The sequence below is a fragment of the Labeo rohita genome, chromosome 18, assembly GCF_022985175.1.
Source record: "Labeo rohita strain BAU-BD-2019 chromosome 18, IGBB_LRoh.1.0, whole genome shotgun sequence".
Taxonomy (NCBI): domain Eukaryota; kingdom Metazoa; phylum Chordata; class Actinopteri; order Cypriniformes; family Cyprinidae; genus Labeo; species Labeo rohita.
The window spans coordinates 1,949,927-1,976,547 of NC_066886.1; the positions used below are offsets into that span (position 1 = coordinate 1,949,927).

The following is a 26,621-nucleotide window of genomic DNA, read 5'->3' on the forward strand; positions in this document are numbered from 1 at the left end:
CCGTGTTGTTGTGCGTGTAGTGTGATGTTGATGTTTTGGCTGAGTTGGAGAGGCGTGACGTTTAATGGTAGATTTACACAGAGGACATTTGCCTTGTTTCTGTCTCCCGCTGCAATTTACCTCAGGTAAGGACAACATATAATGCACCTAATGCAGTTTAAAGCCTTCTTTAGCAGGACTGACGGGTTAAAAAGACTCATTCATATTATGTTGTGTTTGTTAGAGTCAGTGTTTGTCATTTTGTCTGCTCATCTCTAAAGTACTGAACACTTCAGTTCACGTACTGAATCAGATGTTGAGGTTTGGGCGTTATAAATCTAATTTTAGATTATGGGAGTCGCCTGACTCGATTTTATTTGCCTGAATGAGGTAAAATACGATATATCCTGCAATAATAATCGCTCACAGTTGTCACGTTTATGTAGTTACGTATTTTTGCATTGTTTAAAGCATGTCATATTTAACAGAATCAAAGAATAGTTTTTGGCATCATCCTTTAATCTATAACAGGGGGTTTCTGTGTTTTTTTTTTAAGATGTTACAGACCACTACACTGTGTGCAGAATTATTAGGCATGTTGATATTCTGGTCATATTTTTTTTCCCAAGCACATTTTACCAATTCCAAACCACAACAATCTTAATAACTACTGTTAATTTTATATTTAATCATTTATATGTGATATATAATTGTCCGTGAAGGCTGGAAGTGAAAAACTCCTTATATTCAGGTGTGTATAATTATTAGGCATGTTTTCTTTTACAGATAAAATGAGCCAAAAAAGAGATTTAACCCAGACTGAAAAGTCCAAATTATTAAATGCCCATGAGAAGAATGCAATACTAATGCATTACAAGAATTTGCAAAGTTATGGCTTGACCATTGGACAGCGAAATGCTTGTTGAGTCTGCATGGTCAGAAAAAACAGCTGGAGAAGAAAAGATGCATGTTAACTGCAAAAGAATTAGGAATTAAGGTGAAGAATTAGGTGTGACACCATCAGGAACCGTTTAGTCTCCAGCGCCACTGTTTTCCAGAACTGCAACCTACCTGGAGTCTTCAGAAGTGCAAAGTGTCAGGTTCTCAGAGACTTTGCTTGGTAAAAAATCCTAAAAAATGCCCCTGACTTAATAAGAATAACAAGCTGTAGTGTTGTGAAATACATGAAGGCTTTACAGACAGATAAGTTGAGAGTGACTCTTGAAGGACAAGCATCACATCCTCTTGTACCTCTGATTCAAGAATTTATCTTCCAAAATCTGGCAGTAAGTTTTGGGAGTTCATTTTAGTCCATCTCTGCAAGTCAGACTTTTCAGGATAGGAGACTAAACATGAACTCCCAAAATGTACTGCCAGATTTTGGAAGATAAATTCTTGAATCAGAGGTACAAGAGAATGTGATGCTTGTCCTTCAAGAGTCACTCTCAACTTATCTCTCTATAAAGCCTATAAAAAAAAAGTCAGGGGCATTTTTTTTGGGGATTTTTTACCAAGCGAAGTCTCTGAGAACCTGACACATTGCACTTCTGAAGACTCCAGGTAGGTTGCAGTTCTGGAAAACGGTGACGCTGGAGACTAAACGGTTCCTGATGGTGTCACACCTAATTCTTCACCTTAATTCCTAATTCTTTTGCAGTTAACATGCATCTTTTCTTCTCCAGCTGTTTTTTCTGACCATGCAGATTCAATAAGCATTTCGCTGTCCAATGGTCAAGCCTTAACTTTGCAAATTCTTGTAATGCATTAGTATTGCATTCTTCTCATTGGCATTTAATAATTTGGACTTTTCAGTCTGGGTTAAATCTCTTTTTTGGCTCATTTTATCTGTAAAAGAAAACATGCCTAATAATTATGCACACTTGAATATAAGGAGTTTTTCACTTCCAGCCTTCACGGACAGTTATATATCACTTACAAATGATTAAATACAAAATTAACAGTAGTTATTAAGATTGTTGTGGTTTGGAATTGGTAAAATGTGCTTGGGAAAAAAATATGACCAGATTATCAACATGCCTGATAATTATGCACACAGTGTAGATATGATCATCCTGGTCTCAGGGACCCCATCCTAAAATGTAAAAGGCAGCTATATATTTTTATGTACAAAGACACTGTTAATACTTTGAAAAATATATGTTACATTATATTTTATAAATAAGAGTGAAATACTATTTGAAAATATTTAGTTCTGTTATGTTAGATCATTACATTACATTTTTTCTACTCAGTATAGTACTGTACTGTTAGATGTATTATTTATTTAAATAACATTTTATTATTTTTCCCATTTATTTATTTAAATCAAATACTTTTTTAGTCATTTAGCTCAGTTTTTATTTATTAATTTATTTATTTTACACATTTCCATGCATGGACGCTCTAAAACACTAAACGCTAAAAAAGCATGATTCAGATGCTTCTGCACTCATTCAAAACTGTTGAAGCGTTTCTGTGTTTGGTGGTTTTGTTTGGTTGATATGTGTGTAATGGCTCTGTTCTTCTGCTTTTTTGGATGGTTAACAAACCGTAGTGTGCTATTTTTGCTAGCTCTTCCTGAAAAACAAACCAATGAAACAACCAGATGATAGTTTTGACTTAGATCTGTGGTTTTAAGCTTTGAAATGAAATATCTAACATCATTTACTTCCCCTCACGCCTTTCCAAACCTGCATGTTGTTACAGGCTTTTCATGAACTCTTGCAGTGCAATGTGTCATGGGTTTAAAAAAAGTTTTGCAAGAAGTTAAACCAGAATGCATCAGCATTACTGTCAAATCTAAAATGAGATGTTTCTCTACTTGTGTCTGTAGTACATCTTGTTTATGGAGACCTTTATTCGCACGGCTTCTGCAAATGCAGAATAATCATTTACCAGTGACAGGGTCAACCTGATATTTTCATCCCATAAATGAGCATTCAGGTGGACGTCATTGTAGAGGAAAGCAACCTAAAATGAGGCTTGAAATAAGGCCGTTTGCATAGTCAAATGTGTGTTTTTATTTCCCTCAGTAAATAACAGTCCATGTGGTTCTGTTGTGGTTATTTTTGTCCTGTAGCTGGTTGAGAGATGTCTGACAGCTCCAGTGACACGGAGTCGTCCTGCGGATGGACAGTCATTAGTAATGAGGTGATTCATGTTTTATTACTTAGATCGTTACCCATCGAGTTCACCTCTAATCTGATAAATGCTCTTTGAGAGTTATTCTAATATGATTCTCTACTAGGTGAAGAACACATCTAGGTCATATTTTACTTTTAAATCTAAAAATAGAAATAATATATTATGTTTTGCATAAAGAAAATTAAGCCTATTTTTATGACCTTTTTTGTTTTGCATTGTGATCATTATTTTTTGGTTTTGTTTTGCAATTTGGCATTATTTTCATGACACTAAAGCACATTTACACATTTTTGTTTGATTGATAGTCATATTATGAGTATGTTCTTTTTGTGTTGTGTTATATGACCCATGCTTATTGTGAAATAAAAAAAAATAAACTAAAAAAATATGCACTATACACACACACATATATATATATATATATATATATATATAATGTAAATTATAAATTGTGTACACGTATATGTACATTATATATTATTTTATAGCAATAAAGCATTTTTGATTTTTACTCTCTTTATTTTGGATTATAATTTGACACTTTTTTTTCAGTAAAAATAATAAAACTATAAACCTATTTTTAGGACCTATTTTGCATTGTGATTTTTTTTTAAATTATTTCATTTTTTTAATAACAGGGAAGCACATTTCCCCATTTTTGTTTGATTGATAGTCATTATGAGTATATTCTTACTTTTATTTTGGGTTATATGACCCATGCTTATTGGGAAATCAATAAAAATTGCTTAAAATGATAAAAATGTGCAAAAACTTGTCAATTATGTTAATTGTAACTTTATACACACACACACACACATATATATGTATATATATATATATATATATAATGTAAATTACAAAATTTTGAATTCTATATACGTGTACATTATGTATTGTTTTAATGGCTATAAAGCACCTTTTTGATTGATACACTTTTTTATTTTGGATTATAATGTGACACTTTTTAAAAATAAAAATTATGAAACTATAAGCCTATTTTTAGGAGCTTTTTTTGCATTCTGATTTTTTTTTAAATTGTTTTATATTTTATTTTTTAATGGCTGAAGCACATTTCCACATTTTTGTTTGATTGATAGTCATATTATGAGTATATTCTTTCTTTATATTGGGTTATAGGATCCATGCTTATTGGGAAATTAATAAAAAATTATAAAAATGATGAAAAAATGATAAAAATATGCAAAAACTTGACTTGTGTCTATATATATATATATATATATATATATTGACTGTGTGTATGTGTTTTACAGGGTTCGGATATTGAGACGCTAGGGCCGGATAACATCGGAGACTGTGAAGATGGAGCGGTTAGCCAAGTTCTAGACGTACCTGATGGTAAGGATGTCACGCTTTGTTTTATTAAAATGAATAAACACAAAACTAATTATGTTGTTTGAGAGGTCAGGTTTTGCGGCATGAATTTAATAATTACAGCTCGTGTAGAATGCAGTATTATTGTGGGGTTAATCATGCATGTCAGCACACAAAAGCAAAATGCAGTAGATGGAATCTCGCGTGTAAATCCAGGAGTGGTCAAACAAGTTTGAAATATTCAAGCTTGTTTTTTCAGCTAAGCGGGGTAAGGAGAGTTTGGGAGAGTCTTCACTAGACCTCACACTGAGAGAGGAGGCGGTGACGGCGACGGAGGCGGAACCGGCTCGAGAGGTGCGATTAAGCCTGAAAATGACCTCCTGGCATGTGAATTCTCCAGTAATCCGGCTTAAAGAAGTGGCGTTTATGTGTTCTCACAGGCAGGTGGAGAAGAGCACGTGATCCTTTGCTCCTCCAGTGAGAACTCTGACATCATCACTCTGGCGGACACTCGGGAGGCGGAGCCTGACACGTGGGAGGAGCCTGTTGCTAAGGAGGTGGAGGAAGCCAGAAGTGAGCAACTCGATCTCGGAAGCTCGTCGAGCAGCCAGTACACGTTTAGAGAGTCGGAGACGAGTGAGTGGAAAACATTGTTTTTGTTTACATGCATATGAACACCGCTGCAACGTCGTAATTAGCAGAGAGATTTTCTTAAAGCCCAATCTAAACATATTAAAGAAAAGAATTATGGTGGAAGTTAATTGGGAATATTGATGATGGTAGAGTTTGGTTTGTACTCGTTTTATTTACTGTTGAGAAAGATAGCGATTGAGCATGCAAATCTAAGTCTGTGCGATTAATTAGAATAAAATTGCAATAAGGATTAGTATGATTAAAAAATCAAAAAGACTGTAATTTATTTAAATAAATAGATGCACTGTGTTTTTCAGAACAGTAGTTTGTGATCTGGTGTTTTAATAGTGATATTAATATTTTTATTTTGTTTAATGTTTGTGTTTTAGCAATTATTAATAATAATAATAATAAAATTATTATTATTATTACCAATAATAATAATAATAATAATAATTATTATTATTATTATTAATGTCATTCAATAACAACATTTTTGGCCACGTCTAAATAAAAATTATTTTTATCAAAAATATTGCATCAAGCTTGTGTGACAAAACTACACTTTCCATGATTCTCTTTATTGCGAGAAAGGTAAAATATGCATCAATTACACACCTAATATTTAACTTCTCTCCTCATTTTGTTGCACCAAGCTTTCTGTATTGTCAATAAGTGACAAATGAAAAAAAATGCACAGTGCGTCTATTTTTTCCATCCAATAATCACTTCAGTGCATATTGCATCGTAATAACAATTTTTTAAGTTTCCGAACTTGGAAAGAGGAGTTTTCCATGTGAACTTGAACTTTTCTTGCATGTTTATGCATATAAGACCTCTAACATTTGTCACCCATCTGTCATTTGCAATTAGCCTGAAAATATTGGGTGAATTCCTAAGCACTTTGAAAAAGGGTGGTGCCCTTGCTGGGAAAGTTTCAGAATTTCCTCTAAATATGCCCTGAAATTTCCGGTGTGTTGATCTTCCCATTGTGTCAGTGTTTCTCATTTTATGGAATCATCTCACAAAGAAATGTTTGGGTCATATTTCAGAAATTACGTTTTGTAAAGCTTAAATGTTAATGTTAAGATTTTTACATAATGTTCCAAGATGTTAACTCGCAAACTTGTAATTCTAAGAAGAAAACTCTGAATTGTTTTTTTTTTTTTCTACTCACAATAGTCAAGCTCATTTCCACCAAGGAATATAAAATAAAAAAAAGTTAGGGTTAAAATTGCGACTTTTTATCTCAAAATGTTTACTTTTTAATCTCTGATTTGCAAGTTTATATCTCACAATTATGATTTGTATGTAAATTCTGAGAAGAAAAGTCAATGCAGTCACAATTCTGACTTTTTTCTCGCTTTTTTCTGTTTATATCTTGCGAAGTCAGAATTATGATAAAAAATTGCAATTAACTTAATTAAGCATTTTTTTATTGCATGGCAAAAATAAGTGTCCATGCATTTCTACATCAAATGCATAATAATAATGATAATAATAATAAAAATATAATGCTTAATTTCAACAAAAATATGTCACAGTGCAAAATATCCTAAATAAACTTGACATGAACATGGCGGTTGAACATGACCCCATTTTTATCAGTTTTCATGACATTTAACCTTGTAAGATACAAAAACATGTTCGTCTCTTTCCCCGGACGGCAGCAGACTGGTCTTGGAGCGGATGGGGATTTTCCAGGACACTGTGGGAATATGGCAGTCATCTGCACAGCTCTCTCTCTCTCTCAGGTGCTCTGACATGGGAGTGTGAGCGTGTTGTGATCAGCATGCTGATAAAGCTCTGAGGACGGCGAGCGTGTTTATGAGTGATGTGGCAAAAATAGGTTCTGCCACTTTAACCTGGCTGATGAAACGCCCAGCCAATGGCTGTGAGAGTAAATAACACGTGTAAAGTGTGTGAGAAAGCCACGATGATGTGTTGTTTGACCTACATTTCGCTACGGTGTCAAATGTGTCGTAAATCACATCTCGACTAGACTGTGAGCTAATTAGCGTTGGGTCATTCTGTGTCAACTCAGTTCAAAAGTGGGAAAAAGCATGTCTTGTGTTTTTGCTTGCATGCCTGTGACTCAAGAAGCATTACAGATATCTAAATATCCTTTTATATGTTTCTTGATGTCTTAATCTTTAAGACCCTATATACTTAATTTCCAGAGATATGGGGAATTTTAAATTGTACACATTTTCATTGATCCACCACCAAATGTGGGTCACTTTGCATACAGCTTATACTTTTTTGTCTGAAGAAAAATAATGTTGAAACCAGAAATGTATCTTGTTTCCGTCTATCGAAAGTATTGCATAGAACATACCTGTCTGAGTGCCAAAAATAACATTTTTCCAAAGTTTACATGCCTATAATTCAAAAAGTATTAAAGGTATCTTAATATTCTTTTAGGTTTTGGTTCTTAATAAACTTTTATTTTGTAATCTTAATTTTAATGCCCTGAACTTAAGTTAAAAGCAAGCAAACTCTGGAATGGGAAAAAGCATGTCTTGTGTTTTTGTTTGCATGCGTGTAACTCAAGAAATATTAAAGATATGTAAAATATTCTTTTATATGTTAGTTCCTAACAAACTTTTCTTTTGATGTCTTAATTTTAAAAGCGCTTTAAGCTTAATTTTCAGAGATACAGGGATTTCAAAATAGATCCAGAAGTAAATTGTTAAATCGTACGCATTTCCAGTGGTCTACGATCCAATTAAAGTCACTTTGCATACAGCTGATACTTTTTTCTTTTAAAGAGAAATATTTGAAGAACAAATAATGTTGAAACCAGAAATGTATCTTGTTTCCCCCATATCAAAATTATTGCATAAAACGTTCCCATCTGAGTGCCAAAAATAACCTTTTTTCCAAATTTTGCATGCCTGTAACTCAAGAAGTATTAAAGATATCTTAATATCCTTTTAGATTTGGTTCTTAATAAACTTTTCTTTTGTAATCTTCATTTCTAAGACCCTTAATGGTTTAATACTATATATGTGGGGATCCCATTGTGACTCTAAAGTCCAAATTGTTAAATTTTAAACATTTTTACAGTTTTTGACCACTGAAAATGTGCACAGTTTAACAGTTTACTCTTTAAACTATCTTAAGATCCCAGTATCTCTGGAACTGAACCATATAGAGCTAGAATCATAGAATTTGAAGATACCAAATGAAAGTATGTTAAGATCCAAAGTCTTAATCTTTAATACTTCTTGAGTTGCAAAAATTGCAAACTTTGGAATGGGAAAAAGCATGTCTTGTGTTTTTGTTTGCATGCCTGCAACTCTAGAAATATTGAAGATATACAATAAACTTATAACAAACTTTCCTTTTGATATCTTCATTTTTAAGACCCTGTATGCTTCATTTCCAGAGATATAGGGATTTCAGTATGGCTCAAGGAGTAAATTGTAAAAAATAACCTTTTACTAAAGTTTGCTTGCCTGTAACTCAAGAAGTATTAAAGATATCTTAATATTCTTTTAGATTTTGCTTCTTAATGAACTTTTATTTTGTAATCTTCATTTTTAAAACCCTGAACGGTTCAATACCATATGTATGGGGATCCCAATGTGACTCAGATGTCCAAATGGTTTTATTTTACCCATTTTCACATTAGTTTTTGACCACTGAAAATGTGCACAGTTTAATAGTTTACTCTTGGAGCCATCTTAAGATTTGTTAAGATCCAAAGTCTAAAATGGCGTTGAAAGAAATCTTTAATACTTTTTGAGTCGCAGGCATGCAAACTTTGGAATAAAAAAACTTGAAAAGTGCCTTTTCCTATTTTTGAACTGTCACCGTTGGCATAAAATGCAACAAAGATTGCTGAAGTTAACAGATTTTACAAATATATCTACCAATCTCTGTTAAAAAATACTATAATTAAGCTGCAGACTTTCTTAAGTATTTTTTACCCCCTGTAATTTGGCTCTTAGCCCTAAAGTTTGGTTGATGGTTCAGTGTTTGTGGAATCTTGGTTCTTTCAGGTGCGTTTCCTCCCATTTTATCAAGTATTTCCCTTAATGCTGAAACACAGTAGCAAAACAGAATACAAAGGAGACATTCACAAAGCTTTAGGCCTGCAGCTGTGTTTTTGGAGCAGTCATGTGTTGGTTTAGTAGATTATCTTGTTACACTAGCGTACAACAGGTCTGTTTTCCTGTGCTGTGTCGTGGCATGTGAAATGTGTTTTGCGAGCATGTGTTTGCCATGTGTGTGCCATGTGTGTGCTTAAATGAGTTACAGGAAACACCTTTCAGCTTGCACATTGCACTGATGTTTGTCTGAAAGTGTGTGTGTGTTGCTATTTGTTCCCCAAAAAGTAAAGTAAAACCTCACATAACCTACATTGCAGGATTTATGGTAAATCCATGATGAATATGGCTTGGTAAAGGGACTAAATTATGTTTCAAAATCTCATCCATCTGTTTATCAACTGCTGTTTATTTATTTATTTAACACCTCCCATTGGTAATTTAAATTCCCTTCATTTAAGAACAACAGACGTCAATGTAACGTCAGCAACATGTATGTGTGTATGTGTGTATTAATTCCTCTGGGTTGTTTGTGTTTTTATCCTTACACAGTTTTCCCAGCGGATCAGCCTGTGCAGCGAGACAGCGGTAACAGCAGCAGTGAGGATGAGGAGGGTGAGGTGAAGGCCAGTCCTGTAGTGAGGAGACGCAGAGTGAGGAGGAGCACCACCGGCTCAGACCCTGGAGACTCACAGGAGCCCCACAGGAGACAAGAGGAGGTGCTGCATATGAAAACAACTCATCACTCCAGCATTTACTACATTTACTGATTAATTCAGATAAATGACATGAGCTCCAAAAAAAAAAATAAAATAAAAAAAATAAACACATATAAACACATATATATATATATAATTTTTTTTTAAATTATTATTATTATTATTATTTTACATTTTTAGGATTTTATTTTATTTTAGTTGAAAGTACATTGAATTTCAGTTTACACAAATGTTATGTTTTAGTTTTATGTAAACTTGTTTACAAAGGGTTATTTATTGAAATGACTGTTAAATATTTTTAATGTAAATAAATGAAAATTTTATTTAAATATGTAATAATAATAATAACAATAAATATAAATTCACAATTACAAATATTTTAATAAAAAAAAAAAAAAATACTTTTGCTGGAAAACTATGCAGAACATTGCTGATTTGTTTAAACCTGTTCAAGACTTTCTTAAATCATGCTTGCATTTTTCACAAAATCTCATATGTTAGCCAGCTGTCTCAGCACCAACATTAATTGTGCATGCTCTGAAATCCTACATGTGTGTTTCCATATCAGGGTGTTGAGGAGACAGCAGCTCATCCAGATGGCCGCGGTGCTCGGTATGATCAGGGTCCCGTCAGCGGCACCCTGAACAAATGCATCCTCTTAGCGCTGCTCATCGCCATCAGCATGGGTTTCGGACACTTCTATGGTGAGCAGAAACATCACGTCTGTCTTATTCACATGCTCTTCTTATTAACCCTAATGCATTCCAGTCTGTTTATTTTGGTCAAACACTTTTCAGAGTAATATTTATGTTGTTTTTGGTGTTGTTTTGTTTAAAATTAATATGTAGGGTTCATAAATGTGGTCTGTTTTTGAGCAATCACCAGTTACATTCTTTAAATTCCATTCATTTCAATGGGGTTAATACTGGTAATTCTCTGATTATATGTTCGTATAAATTTTATACATTGAAATATTCAAATAAGATTTCTTATAAATATTGAAAAAAAAAATTCTCCAAAGTTTTTTTTTTTTGGTGTGGTTCATATGAAATGTTAAATTAAAAAAAAATCTTTAATTGTTAAATCAATCAAAAAGCTATAAATGCAGTTAAATGGTAACATTCAAAACTTATCATAAAATATTTAATTATGACTGTTTTAGTAAGCAATGATTCTTCCATTCCAAACGGACCTGAAATTCAAAAATTGTATATAGATTTTAAATGCATTTTAAGGGATTAAATCATCTAAAGTGGAACCTTTAGGATGAGTATCCTCAAGATGATGTAATTTATAAGATGTAATTTTCCTTAGTGAACCAGAATGTGTGTGTCTGTTTTCCAGGTACAGTCCAGATTCAAGAAAGGCAGAGGATCGTGGAAAAGAGTCGCGTGAATGAGCTGGAAGCGCCGTGTAAGAGAGAGCTGGACATTGTAAATAAGGTCCGTCTGTTGCAATCGACTCACTGAGCTTTACTTAAAAAAAAAAAAACGCTTGCTTGCTTGCATTCAAATGCTCATTTTATGCCAGAGAGAGAGGTATAAAATGAACATGCAACTAAAGTTTGAATCCAGTTTTTTGGGAAATAGCTCTCAGTGTTTTCTAGTTTCTCCTGTTCTCATTGGTGAACTTTGTTTCAGCTTTCATTGCCCTATAGCTTTTCTGCTGAAAATTTTCACTCAGATTTAGCTTTAGATGCTGAGGTATAATGTGCATCTTACTTTTGTACTCGTTCATTCTTCCACTAATACATTTAATCACTTTTTGCTTCATTGTTGTTATTGGGCATTCCCTAGCTCAGTTTTTAATGCATGTCTATAATGTATTATTAATCTTTTTTTTAATCTTACCTATTTAGCTTTAGACAAGAATTATATATAATTTTTGATGAAAATAATACTTTCATTAATCAAGGATGCATTAAATTGATCAGAAGTGACAGTAAAGACATTTATGAAGTTACAAAAGATTTCAAATATTTATCAAAGAATCCTTTAAAAAATGAAATTAAATCATGTTTTCCACTAAAATATGGAGTAGCACAACTGTTTTAACATTGATAATAATCAGAAATGTTTTTTGAGCTGCAAATCAGCATATTAGAATGATTTCTGAACGATCACGTGACACTGAAGACTGGAGTAATGATGCTGAAAATTCAGATTTGATCACTGAAATAAATTACGTTTTAACAGATATCAAAACAGAAAACAGCTATTTTACATTACAATAATATTTAACATTTTTACTTTATTTTTGATCAAATAAATGCACCTTGGTAAGCAGAAGAGACTAATTTCATAAACATTAAAAAATCCGAAATTAATCCAAACCTTGAACAGTATAGGGTTTTTTTTTTTTTTTTTTTTTTTTTTTTATGGGCGTCATCCTCACGTCAGTCTCCATGCGTTTAGGAAGTGGTTGAGAGTCTCAGGGAAGACCTAGAGGAAAAGCAAGACATGGTGGTGTCCCTCATGAACGTCATGGATAAGATAAATAAAGAAAACCAGCATCTCAGAGTCAAACAGGAAGAGTTACAGGTAACCTGGTCACATTATTGTTTCCTCTTAAGATCTTGTGTTTTGGGGGAAACTAAAAACAAAATACAGCTGCAACAAAATTCACCAATTTTTACTGTTTGTCATTGTTATTCTAGTATTTACTTTTGTATTTTTTTATATTAATATTTATATATATTTAATATTTTAAATTGTTGCATATTCTGTTGTCATTTTAATATTAAAGTTTTTGTGATTTTGTAATGTTTTGTAGACATTTTTATTTTTTGTTTATATAATGTCTGTGTACTGTGTATATTTATTATGTGTATATAAAGGCACACACATACAGTACATGGTTTTTATATTTACATGCATATACATGTGTATATTTATATCCATATAATTTATATTATATATAAATATATGTAATATATAAACATAACATTTTTCTTAAATATATACATGCATGTGTATGTATTTATATATACATATTAAATATACACAGTACATACACATATATTATGTACACAAAAGCTTATTTTGGATGCGATTAATCATGATTAATCGCTGCCCAGCACTAATTTTCATAAATTTTTATTTTAGTTTTAGTTATTTTAGCACATTGTTAAACTAAATGAAAATAAGAAATGTGAAATCAGTGTTATTATAGTTAACTAAAACCATAAAAAACCTTTTTGGTATTTAAAATAAATAAATTGTTAACTAAAATAAAATATTTAAAAACTTTTATATTAAAAACTTTTTCTCGTTTTATTTTAGTTTAACATGTTCCACAATAACGAAAACTAAAAAAAAAAAAATTACATTTATATAGACATTTAAAAAAACAATTAATAAAAATGGCATACAAAAATAAAAATAATTATTTTTCATCTTTTTTTTTGTATTTTAAATTTTAAATTTGTTGTGAGCTTGTCATTTTTATTAATTGTTTTTAAAATGTCTAGTTTAATTTTTTTTTAGTTATTGTAGAACATGTTAAACTAAATGAAATTAAGAAAAAAGTAATAAAATATATAAATATTTTTTTAAATATTTTATGTTAGTTTGTTTATTTTATTTCAAATAACAAAAAGGTTTGTTTTTGTTAAATATAATAACACTGATTTCACATCTCATTTTCATTTAGTTTATAAATGTACTAAAATAACTAAAACTGAAATAAAAATGAATGAAAATAGTAACAGTTTATATTTTTTTAAATAGTTATAGTAGTTATAATAGTAGTAATTATAGTATAATTATAGTAATAATTTATACTAATAAAAATGACAAAAAATACATATAATATCTCAATTTTATTAAAATAGCACTAGCTGAAGTAAAATATGTTTATTTTATTTTTTAGGTTTTATTGCTTTTATGTATTAGGGCTGTCAAATGATTAATCGCGATTAATTGCATACAAAATAAAAGTTTAAATTTGCCTAATATATGTGTGTGTACTGTGTATAGTTATTATGTATATATAAATAAACACAAATTAATGTATATATTTAAGAGAAATATGTTATGTACAAAATATTTAAATTTATATATAATATAAATTATATAAAAATGATAATAAATACATATACATGTAAATATTTCTTAAATATATACATGAATGTGTTTGTAGGCAAACTCAAACTTTTATTTTGTTTGCGATTAATCATGATTAATCGTTTGAAATATCCACCTTATTTTTAAAATAAGACCAGGTGCCAACTTGAATGAAAGTTATTTTATTTATACACAAACAGTATGTTACGTTATGCAGTTGTTTTAGTTATTTACCTAAACTGCCTACTTCCATGTTCAAAAATAAGGTGGATACTTAAAAATGCATATAAACTGTTCACATTAACAGTTCAACTTCCTGTTTAAAAACACAGGCCCAAAGACAAGATTTATACGTGCAACTGACGCAAACCAAAAACGAAATGGAGTCTCGGCAGAAAGATCTGACCAAGGAGAACCAGCAGCTCAAAGTCAGTCTGGAACGAGAAGAGGCGTCTCTGTCGGCCCTACAGGAGGAGCTGCGGTACCTACGGGGACAGATACGAGAGCTGGAGGAGAGAGGAGCCGGGGCCGACTCCATCCTGTCCGAAAACCAGCGTCTGAAGGGCCACTTACAGGAGGAGAAACAGAAAGTGCGCAGCTTCGTAAGCCAAAGAGAAGCGCTGATGGCCGAAGCCCAGGTGCTGAGGAAAGAGCTCGATAAGGAGCGGAAAGTTACGGACAAGCTGAAGGAGGAACTGGAGGAAATGAAAAAAGAGGAGGACGTTGAAGGCAAGACGGATTCTGAAACCGAAGAACTTCAGACGCGACTTCAGGAGCTCGAGAACAAGTTGAAGTTCGAGCAGCAGCGCTCCGATCTTTGGGAGAGACTGTACGTGGAGTCGAAGGAGGAAAGATCGAAAGGCGACCGGGATGTGAAGACCAAGATTCCCAAAGATGGCATGCTGGGAAAAGTGAAGGAAACGTTCGACGCTGTGAAGAACTCAACAAAGGAGTTCGTGCACCATCACAAGGAGCAGATCAAGAAAGCCAAAGAGGCGGTGAAGGAAAACCTCCGCAAGTTTTCAGACTCGGTTAAATCGACGTTCAGGCATTTTAAAGACTCGGCCTCGAATGTCTTCAACCATCAGAAGAGGTTTCACGACGCCAAAACAGAGCATCACGCGTTTCATCAGGAGCAGGGAAACAAGCGCGCCGAGGATTGGCAGCCGCAGAAACCCCTGCACCGACATCCTCGCAAATCAACCGCCGATTCCTTTCACGCCGATCGCAATACGCGCAAACCCGGCGCTCAGAAAGACCACAGCACCATGGGACAAAAAACGCCGCCCAAAGGATGTTCGGGTGTGTTCGATTGCGCCTATCAGGAGTCCATGAGTCTGTTTAATAAGGCGATGGATCCCATCCGCGCCGATGAGTTTAACGAGCTCCTACGGAGCTATTTGCAGAAGGAAGTCGGACATTTTCACCACTGGAGGGAGCTGGAGAGCTTCATCGATAATTTCTTCCACAACGGCGTCTTCATTCATGACCAGATGCTTTTTACGGACTTTGTCAGCGGCGTCGAGGATTACCTCGAGGAAATAGACGAGTATCACAGCCTCAGCGATGACGTGTTTGAGGATCTGGATGACTACATATACCGCCATATATTTGGAGACACGTATTTAAAATATTTTGGGCCGAGGTAAGATGTTTTGTGCAGAGATTCACCTCGTAAAATTATTTTTACGAGATTTTACTTTCATAATTTGCATTTGCATGCTTAATTTATTTTATTGATGTGTTTCTAATGTTTCTACAACACATTCATATGGAAACTCTTTAGTAATTATCAAAACTTAATTGAGTTATTAACACTACTAGTGTTTAACAGATGTAAGTATTCTTACTAATGTTATTATTGTTCAATTGGGAACAGCTTAATTCACAGAGCAGTGGCATTATTTTGTGTATTTTTATATAATGTAGTATTTATTACAATTTTACCTTATCTCACATATACTAAAATGATGCTGGCCTAAGTAAAATACATTTATTTTATTAAAATACATTAGTATTTTATTAAAGTAAGAAATATATAATTAAATAATAATAAAAAAAATAAAATAATAATAATATTATTAAAATAATATAATTTATTATTTGCTATTTATTTTGAAATAGCTTTTATTTTTTATATTGGTATATATTATTTATTATTTATATTTTTAGTTTTAGAAATTTCATTGTGTTTTATTTTTTTAAATATTTTTATTTACCTTCCATTTATTATTATAAATATATATTTTAGTTTCAATTCATTTTTTCAGTTTTTTGGGGGGGGCGGTGGGGGGGCTTTTAAACCTATTTTATTACCTTTACTTGGCAATACAAAATTTCAAATTTTTCTTTTAGCTTTTAAGTTTACAATTTTTATTTAAAGAAAAAAACAAAACAAAAAAATAAATACAAATTAAGTTATATATGTTTTCATTCTTCTTATTTGTTTTCATTTGTATTTGTAAATATTTGTTTGATTTATTTTTAATTGTATTAATTTTGTTGTGCTTCTGTCATTTTTTAAAAATTGTATCAACTTATTTAACTTTTTATTTAGATTTATATATTGCAGTATTTATCAATGTTTCACCTTAATAAGTAATATTTCACCAATTTATTACTATTTTGAAATAGCTTTTATTTTTATATGTGCAAATTATTTTTAGTTTTAGAAATTTTGTTGTGCTTCAGTTACGTTTAAAATATTTTTATTTACGTTTAATTTATTTTATAAATATTTTAGTTTGAATTCTTTTTTTTTTTCATTTTGTAATTTTAAACCTATTTTAATTAATTTACTTGCCAATGCAAAAATTCTAGTGTTTGTTTTAGCTTACTTTTTTTCATCCATAAATAAATAAATAAATAAACTAAAAAAAATAATTTTACAAATTAAGTTATATGTTTTCGTTCTTTTAATTTATTGGTAAATATTTGTTTTCTTTTTTCATTTGTTTTCATTTTGATTTATTTACTTATTTTTTTAGATTTCATTTATATTTTATTTATTAGCTTTATATATATATATATATATATATATATATATATTTAGATATTTTTAAATATAATAAATATAGCTAATAAATACATGTATATATATTTTTTCATTATATATATAATTTATATAATAAATGTGCATATATATTTAATGATAATAATAATAATAATAATTATTATTATTATTATTTTTATTATTATAATAACACTGCCACAGGCATTTGCAGCATTTACAAACAAGTACTAAAATAAATATGTCACTATTATAAGAGGTCATTTCTGTACAATTCTGTTCAAAACTATTAAAACAAATCATATCTATATATATATATATATTTATATATATATATATATATGGATATATATTAACATGTAAAAGCTTGTCTAATAACATTGTGAATGTATGTATAACATGAATAATGCAAGTTTAACATTTGTATAACAAATTTTTAAAAGTATAATAGCAGAAGCTTGTCTGAATCAAAAGTTTGTCTGAAATTGTGGTGAATGGCAGCAGTTGCTAGGCCAGGATTGGTCAGTGATGTTTTTGAGGAGGAACCCCACTACAGTGGGTGATTTCTTGTTGTCTGTAATTATTTTAGAGCAAGCAGGTTACATATTCATAACCCTGTTCGTCTCTGTGCTTCTCTGTCTGTAGGTCTGAAAAACAGTAGAGTCTGCATGTACACACGCATGAGTCAACCACGCATGAGGCTTTGTGGCAAACCCTAAACAAATGTCCTGTTTGTAAATTTGCAGTCGACCCTTCGACGGGCCGGGGTCGAAGGGCAAGACGTGGCGTCACTGCCAGCGGCAGCAGAGGAAGCAGCAGCCTCGTCCTCGCCATCAGAGAGCCAAGAAATGGAGCCAATCGGGACGCGACCCCAACCGACAGTTCGCAGATGTCAAAATAGAGCTGGGCCCCATGCCCTTCGATCCCAAATATTAGAAGAAACATTTCAAGTGTTCTCAATATCGCTCCTGTTTTGTTTGTTTTGTCCTGGAGAAGGTTGAAGAAAGCTTTGGGTTCACCCTTTATGTGATTTATTTTGCACAGTGTAAATGTTCTAATGCTGGTTGAATGATTTCTAGTGTTTCTCTTCCTGCACTCCTTAGCAGATTAGAATTAATTAGAGGTCTTTTTGAGGCACATTTATGTTCCCGCATTCCCTGGAGTTATGCAAAAAGTACTGCAAGTTATTATGACAGATTACTGACCCAAAAAGCACTTTTTGTTTTGCATTTTAATTGTTATTGTTTCGAAACAAAAAACTAGATCAGAACAGAAATGTGTGTTTAATTTTGCTTAGGACCAAAAAACAATCAAAATAAATTACATTAAAATTTCATCTCGAAGGTTCAGTAGATTGGAAGAATAATAAAAGCACTGCACTTCATTATAAAAATAACTTTGAAGTAATCTGGTTTGACCTGTTATTTAAACATGCAGATCGGTAGAAAATATTATTGAAGATTTAGTTTCAGTCTGCACTTGTTACACTATTTTCCCTCTCTTTCTTGTCTGTGTGGTTATCGGCTAAATTACATTCCTTGTTTGTAATGTAATTGAACACAAATGCACTTAAACTGCTTGATGTTGCACTTAAATTCTAGAATAAAAGTCTTTCACTGCTTCACTGATCATTGTCCTCCTGCTTTGATCTGAAATAGAGGAGTGAAATGAAACAGTGTAACAAAACAAAACTCTTTATTTAAGTTTGAGATCAGTTTCCAAAAATAAAACTTTAATTAGTCGTTTCAGATCCTCTCGTGTATATTAATATGTTCCTTCCCAGTCGACCTTCAGGAAAGTGAGTGTGGAATATTTCAGCTTGTTTGGCAAATCTGTTTTCCTCCAGGAATGATGCAATATCCTGAAACAGAAAGAAATGAAGTGAGTATTAAACTTTATTTAATTGATGTTATTTGACTGCACTTCATTGTTTTGGATCTTTTACCTTCTCCAGGGCGTCGAACAGCACTATATGTGAAGGTAACGTGGATTGAGATGGGAAGGATGTTTGGAGCCAGTGAAGAGGGTTGGAGAAGAACACGTCTGCTTCATCCACATACTCCTCGTTTCCTGTCAGATCTGGTGGACACTCCAGGAAACGCAGTGTGAGTGGACAGTGCAGGTGACTGCAAAACATAAGTGCAACCAGTCTCTTATTGCTTTAACCCTATGAAGCAAATGTGTGATATTTGATATGCACATTTTAAAGGGCTCTAACATGATCAAAACTGCTGTTGAACATGTCTGATTGATAGTTTAGGTTTTTTTACCAAGTAAATCTCTTTTAGTGTAATTGTACAAACGTCCACCTTTAGCTGGTGCTTCACATGTCTTTTTGCGGTCAGATCTTTACTGATTTTTATAAAACAAACATAAAAATTTAGTTAGTTCCAGACATACACTACTAGTCAAATGTTTTTATTTTTTTTGTTTGTTTGTTTTTTAAGAAGTCTCCTCTGGTCACCAAGCCTGCATTTATTTGATCCAAAGTACAGCAAAAACAGTACAATTGTGAATATTATTACTATTTAAAATAACTGTTTTCTATTTGAATATATTTTAAAATGTAATTTATTCTTGTGATTTCAAAGCTGAATTTTTAGCATCATTACTCATTCTAATATTCTAATTTGCTGCTCAAAAAACATGTATTATTATTATCATTATGTTGAAAACAGTCGAGTATAATTTTTTTCAGGTTTCTTTGATGAATAGAACGTTCAGAAGAACAGCATTTATCCGAAATAAAAATCTTTTGTAACATTATAAATGTCTTTAGCATCACTTTTGATCAATTTAAAGCATCTTTGCTGAATAAAAGTATTCATTTCTATAAATTACACAAAATATATTCAACATTTTGTCAGCAGAAAAGACTTCTTTAAAAACATTAAAAATCGTACTGTTCAAAAACTTTTGACTGTTAGTGTAAATCTCAAATATTCTCACCAGGCTTTTGAGGAACGTTTGTTTGTTCATCTGTCAATCATTATTGTATTGCATTACATTATATGTTTTGAAACTACAGAGCTTTGATCATAAAACTAAGCTGTATCACTTGAAGCCTTCATGTATAATGCACTGCAATGTATTTTTAATGCATTAATTATGCTTTGTAATTAACCTTATTATGCACTGTACGATATCATAATTAATTATAACTACAGTTATAATACATTAGAACTATGTATCTATATGCTGTCACACCTTTTGAAAGCATAATTCAATCAAGCACATGACAATTGTAGATGCAACAAGGAATCTGCAAATATTAAAATGCATTTTAACTTTGGTTACAATGATTTATTAGAAGATATAATGCATTATAGTGCACCAACAAAGTATTTAAATCTTATTATTGGAGATACAGAGTGATGACTGATATTCATATAATTTTATGTAAGTACAGTTGAGGTCAAAAGTTTACATACACCTTGCAGAATCTGCAAAATGTTAATTTTTTGACAAAAAAAAAAAATAGAAGGGATCATGCTATGTAAGGTAAATGCATGCTATTTTTTTTATTTAATACTGACCTGAATAAGACATTTCACATATGTATGTATTTCAAATAATAGTTGAATGTATAAAAATGACTATGTTTAAAAGTTTACATACGCTTGATTCTTAATACTGTGTTGTTACCTGAATGATCCACAGCTGTGTTTTTTTGTTTAGTGATAGTTGTTCATGAGTCCTTGTTTGTCCTGAACAGTTAAACTGCTGCTGTTCTTCAGAAAAATCCTTCAGGTTCCACAAATTTGTGTATTTGAACCCTTTCCAATGACTGTATGATTTTGAGATCCATCTTTTCACATTGCGGACAACTGAGGGACTCATATGCAACTAATACAGAAGGTTCAAACACTCACTGATGCTCCAGAAGGAAAAACCATGCATTAAGAGACGGGGGTGAAAACTTTTGAAGAAATTGAAGATGTGTACATTTTTCTTATTTTTCCTAAATATCATATTTTTTCATTTAGTATTGCCCTTCAGAAGATACTTAAATGTTTCCCAGAAGACAAAATAAGTTAAATTTACCCTGATCTTCAAATTCCAATGCTCTTAATGCATGGTTTTTCCTTCTGGAGCATCAGTGAGCGTTTGAACCTTCTGTAATATCTTCTGTAATTATTTTAGATGTAAATGGTTACCTGTAGAGCGGTGTGGAGTGACACGGCATGAGGAACAGCAGCTCAGTTGAGTTCTGAGTGTCGCTGGCATCACATAGTTGCCGCAGGTCATGCATGACATCCAGAGACCCACGCTGGTGAATCAAACCCGTATATAATGCAGGAATCAGATTGAAGAGGAGCAGGGCAGCAGCAGCAGGTTTCCTCCACGTTTGCAGCTTCGCTAAAGACATACCTGTCAGTGCAAGCACATGAAAATCTTCAGAGCCCTTTCAGATCTACACAAATGGCTAAAATGTTTATGCACTCACCGCAAAATATCATACAGAAGGGCAGCACTGGATAAACAAACCGGAACTCCTTGTGTGCGAGCAAACTGCAAAAACATAGCTAATGAGCTAAATAAAACAGATTTTTGTATGGTTGTCTATGAGACAATGCTCTCTCTGATATTTTAAATGCATATGTTCTGTGTGCACCTGTAAACGGCTGTTGTCCATAAGATGGTTATGAGCAGGATTCTGTGCTTTTTGGTGGCCAGTGAACATCCGTGCAGGAAGAGAGGGAGATGCGGGCCGATCACGACGGGCAGACCCTGAGTGAAGTACCAGTGCCACGGATGAGCTCCGTAACGCCGCCACATTGTGCAGAACGTTAAACTTCAGGAAGTTCCACTGGACCAGGACCCACTTAAGAAATACAGACACCATGACGGTAATGATGATAATGCATGAACTTGTTTTCGGTTTCAATAATTAATTAAAAAATATCTACAAGAAGGAATCACATGAAGACATGTCCGGTGCATAAGTCTTTTTACCATAAAGCATCCAGATGTTTTACTTTTATTTTTAATTTAAAAAATAGCACACAATAAATTCAGTGCAAGATATATAGATATATAGAGTATTATATATTGTCAAAATTATACATATTTTTTTTGTAATAACACTCATCATTAGTTGAAAAGTGCAGTTACTTTTTTTTATACCACAGTTAATGTTAACTAAAACTATTACCTAAACAATACAAAACATTTTTGTTTATTAAAATTAAGCTAAAAAAAATAGTTTAAAAATCTGAAATAAAATATATACTTCAAAAATATATATATTTACATAAAAACAAAGTTGAAGTGCTAAAATGACTAAAAGTGAAATAAAAAAAATAAAAGCTATATATAAATATTACAAATTAAGAAATAACAAAAATGAATAAAAATGGCAAAATAATAAAAATCACAAACTAAAGTGAAAATGAAAACTGAAAATATAACAATAGTGAATTCAAAATATTACGTTAATACTATAATAGTATATAAACAATACTTTGAACACGAAGTGCTATATATATATATATATAAATATATATATATATAAAACAAAACAAAAATAGTTGAAAAAAGGTAAAATAAAATATAAACTTAAAAAAAATTACATAAAAACAAACAGTTGAAGTGCTAAAATTAGTAAAAATGTTTTTTTTAATTTTTAAAATGGTAAAAATAGAAGCTATATACAAAAACGAATAAAAATGACTAAATAATAAAAATGACTAAAGTGACTGAAAACTTTGATAGTAAATGAAATGATAGTAAAAAATAAAAAAAATACCTTTCCATAGAACACAGAGTCTATCAGTGTTGAGACACCCAGTGCGAGAGCCCTGCACAAACAATGAAAACATTCATGAACATACAGTAGACTAACAAACATAATCACCATCCAAACTGTAAACTACAAGTGGAAACAAATGCAACAGTTACGCAATAGGAAAGCATCGCTGGACGACAAGTTTCAATTTGTTCTGTTCCACGCAGAAATGATAGAAGAGCAAAGGAAGCCAGACGATCAGAGCTGTGGGACGGACAATGACGGCCAACGACACCAGAGACAAATACTTCCAGCTAAAGAGGAGAGAGGAGAAATAATGTCTTTAACAGGTTAATGCACTCACTCACTAGTATGTAATTGTGACACTAAAATATGCACCTGTTGTAGGTTTTGGAACCGGGTAATGGGTAAAAGCAAAGCGCCAGGGTGGTCAAAACCGTTTCCATAGTGTTGGTCAGAGTCCGGCTGCAGCAGAACCAGGTGAACCATGAACACAGCTGACAGAAATACTGACAGAAAACACAAACGCATTCAAACTAATGCAGTGTATTTGTCTAATATCTTAAAGGAACAATTCAAATCCCTTAGGCCATCCAAAATGTAGATGAGTTTGTTTTATTCATCAGATTTGGAGAAATGTAGCATTGCAGTGAATGGGTGCCGTCAGAATGAGAGTCCAAACAGCTGATAAAAACATTACAATAATCCACAAGTAATCCACACCACTCCAGTCCATCGGTTAACATCTTGAGAAGTCAAAAGCTGCTTCTTTGTAAGACACAAATCCATCATTAAGATGTTTTTAACTACAAACCATCACTTCTGGCCAAAATAAAAGTCCACAATACAAAACAGTGTTTCCTCAGTGAAAAGGTCCATCTCCTGTTGTCTCTCACATCAAAATCCATCCACATATAGAGCCGTTTTGCCCTGTTTTGGCTTGTAAACTGTGCTTGATCTGTGCAGATTTCTTTCCTGATTCAGACAAGATGACTTTTACACTGGAGGAAGCGTTATTATGGATTATGGACTATTTTGACCAGAAAATGTGGAAAGTTATGGATTTGTTTCTTACAAACAAACTGCAGTGGTGTGGATTACTTGTGGATTATTGTGATGTTTTTATCAGCTGTTTGGACTCTCATTCTGACGGCACCCATTCACTGCAGTGGATCCATTGGTGAGCAAGTGATGTAATGCTACATTTCTCCAAATCTGATGAAGAAACAAACTCATCCACATCTTGGACAGTAAATTTTCATAAAATTACTGACAGGAAACACTGCAGAACTAAGTCAAAACAACACAAAAGCATTCAAACTAGTGCAGTGTTTGTGTATCGGTGTAATATCTTAAAGAAATAATTCATAATTCCATCACTTGCTCACCAATCGATCCACTGCAGTGAATGGGTGCCGTCAGAATGAGACTCCAAACAGCTGATAAAAACATCACAATAATCCACAAGTAATCCACACCACTCCAGTCCATCAGTTAACATCCTGAGAAGCAAAAAGCTGTGTGTTTGTAAGAAACAAATAAGTCTTTAAGATGTTTTTACCTTGAAACCATAACTATAATCCATAACAGTGCCTCCTTAAGTGAAAAAGACTATCTCCTACTGTTTCTCACATCAAAATCCATCCACATGTTTGTTTAGAGCTGTTTTGGCTTGTAAACAGAGCTTGATCTGTGCAGCTTTCTCCCCTGATTCAGACCAGACCACTTTTTTACTGGAAGAAGCGTTAGAAACACACAGGTTTTGACTTCTCAAGATGTTAATTGATGGACTGGAGTGGTGTGGTGTGGATTATTATTGTGATGTTTTTATCAGCTGTTTTGACTCTCATTCTGATGGCACCCATTCACTACAGAGGATCCACTGATGCATCTCTTCAAATCTGATGAAGTAACAAACTCATCCAAGTCCAAAATTTTTATTTTAGGGTGAACTGTTTCTTTAATATTGTCCTCTTACTGTCCATTTGGCCACAGCTGGAGTGTCCCAATGCAGGATGAGGTTGTACAGCTTCACGTCGGCATATGCAGCCAGCAGCGCCTGGAAAACGCGCGGCACAAACATCTGCAGGAACAGGCATTCATGTCAGAGAACAATCAGACCTGCTGTCCATTTAATACACTCTGGACTTACCAATAAATAAACCGTGTCATAATTCATCAGATGCAGGAGTTTGTACATCAGAGCGAAGAGGAGAGGATAAAAATATCCCCGGATGCCTTCCTTCCATTCCCACGTCTCATAGCCATAAGTGAGAAATATGTTAAGGATCTAATTTGCACGTTTGCACATCAAGCTAAACCAATTTTACAGCTCAGTGCATAAACAAGGATATCCAAAGACTATTCGATGAGGAATCTCCAGCGACTGCCAGTACTCATCCGGGACGAAGCTGGTCTGGACCAGGACGCAGTTGAGCAGGCGGAAGATGACCGTGAAAACGGTGATGCTGATGCCAAACAATTCTGCAGAAATCACATAGAGCACATTTCTATTATTAGCATGTGTGCATAATAGCAGTTAATGTGTTTTAATGGCTGATGGCCAATATAATTTTTAATTTTTATTAGGCAGTAATGAGTATTTAGAGTAATGAGTATTCATTTAAATAATGTCACTTTGAAAAAATAAATAAATTATAATACATTGTTACAGTTTTATGATTAAAATAAGTGCATAAATAAATAGTATGAATAAATTCAGTCCAAGACATATAATAAATTATAAGAAAAACACAATTTCATCTATATTAAGAAAATATGATTGAAAATATGAAATACAATTTATTTTTATTAAGGAGGTAATGAAAATTTAAGGGAGGGGGAATATACTTGAAAAATAGTGTCACAGTGCAAAAATAAATAAATTAATAATATATTTTATACTGCTTATGATTAAAAGAATAAATAAATAAATAAACTGTATGAATAAATTAATTGCAAGACGTACCATCATCACTAGTAAGATACTATTACAATGTAATAAATTATATGATAAATGCAACTTAAATTTACATTAAGAAAATATGATAAAAAAAAATGTAATAAATTATGTGATAAATGCAATTTAAATTTACAGTAAGAAAATATGATAATACAATTTAAATATATTTTTTTAATTTTATATTTTTTAGCAGATGGAAATGAAAATTCTGTGGGGAAATTGTACTTAATAGTCAATAGAAATGTCATAATGCAAATATATATATATATATATATATATATATATGTATATGTATATATGTATATATATATATATATATATATATATATATATAGTTAAAATGATAGTAAAAAACAAAGTCTTGATAGTAAAAAAAAAAAAAAACATTTATCTCATATCTTTTGATTTTAAGTTAAATATGATCTGAACATGATATTTGTGGGCAGAACAGTCTATTTTATTTCTTTCATGATTAATTTAATTTAATAATATCAAATAAGATACACAAAATTGCTTAGGACTTTACATTTTTGATAACAGAAAATTACATTAAGCAAGGAAATCTGATTATTCATGATACAAGTCCCAGAATTTCACTTCGTAGTAATCAACTTTTGTTAGTGTTGTTTAAAGATGACTAAATATTACTTCTCTTCTCCTTAAAACAAGTTTAGCTTTAAAATAAGTGTAATAATGCCAGGATCAAATTTCTCACTGAGTGTTTGAGGTTTCCTGACATCTGTGCTGTACAGAATGGAGCTCCTCTTCCTCAGTCTCACTGATTCACAAGAGGGCTTTTTCTGTTTAAATCGCTCTCGAATCTTCTCCATGTGTCCACATGAGCTTGTGATAGGGTTTAAACTTCAGCATTTTAACTCCGACTGTATGTGTTCATTTCCAGGCGCGTTTGCTGTGTGTTTTTGCAACTTAAATGTGAAAACAAGATTCACTTCCGTGTTTGGGTCATGACGTCA

At 32.3% G+C, this 26,621-nt stretch overlaps 2 protein-coding genes across 8 annotated transcripts; one reads left to right on the forward strand and one right to left on the reverse strand.

Annotated features, from left to right (window-relative positions):
• On the forward strand, positions 1-18,560 carry ccpg1 (cell cycle progression 1). 7 transcript variants are annotated; one of them, XM_051135229.1, is made up of 12 exons: positions 1-125; positions 3,059-3,129; positions 4,395-4,479; positions 4,715-4,809; positions 4,896-5,091; positions 6,759-6,842; positions 9,696-9,862; positions 10,431-10,566; positions 11,207-11,304; positions 12,277-12,402; positions 14,259-15,571; positions 17,683-18,560. In XM_051135229.1, exons 2-12 carry the CDS (start codon positions 3,070-3,072, stop codon positions 17,870-17,872), a joined length of 2,550 nt encoding a protein of 849 aa, XP_050991186.1. In that variant the 5' UTR covers positions 1-125; positions 3,059-3,069; the 3' UTR covers positions 17,873-18,560. The 7 variants fall into 7 exon arrangements, with proteins under 7 accessions (XP_050991186.1, XP_050991187.1, XP_050991192.1 ...); XM_051135230.1 differs by having other exon boundaries at positions 6,762-6,842; XM_051135235.1 differs by having other exon boundaries at positions 17,582-17,826.
• On the reverse strand, positions 18,201-26,611 carry pigb (phosphatidylinositol glycan anchor biosynthesis, class B). Its single transcript, XM_051135237.1, is given in 13 exon segments — positions 18,201-18,797; positions 18,882-19,062; positions 21,094-21,307; positions 21,384-21,448; positions 21,552-21,704; positions 21,706-21,761; positions 22,686-22,737; positions 22,838-22,978; positions 23,064-23,194; positions 24,664-24,768; positions 24,838-24,955; positions 25,040-25,169; positions 26,363-26,611. Coding segments are annotated over 13 exon segments (1,590 nt in total). The 5' UTR covers positions 26,478-26,611; the 3' UTR covers positions 18,201-18,668.
• Positions 26,612-26,621: the final 10 nt, after the last annotated feature.

What these genes read in the sequence shown, in the direction of transcription:
- ccpg1 (XM_051135229.1), top strand. Translation starts at nt 3,070, where the DNA reads ATGTCTGACAGCTCCAGTGACACGGAGTCGTCCTGCGGATGGACAGTC. An exon ending in GGGTTTCGGACACTTCTATG is followed by an intron (nt 10,567 to 11,206) that starts GTGAGCAGAAAC and finishes TCTGTTTTCCAG; the next exon opens with GTACAGTCCAGATTCAAGAA. An exon ending in TCAAACAGGAAGAGTTACAG is followed by an intron (nt 12,403 to 14,258) that starts GTAACCTGGTCA and finishes TTAAAAACACAG; the next exon opens with GCCCAAAGACAAGATTTATA.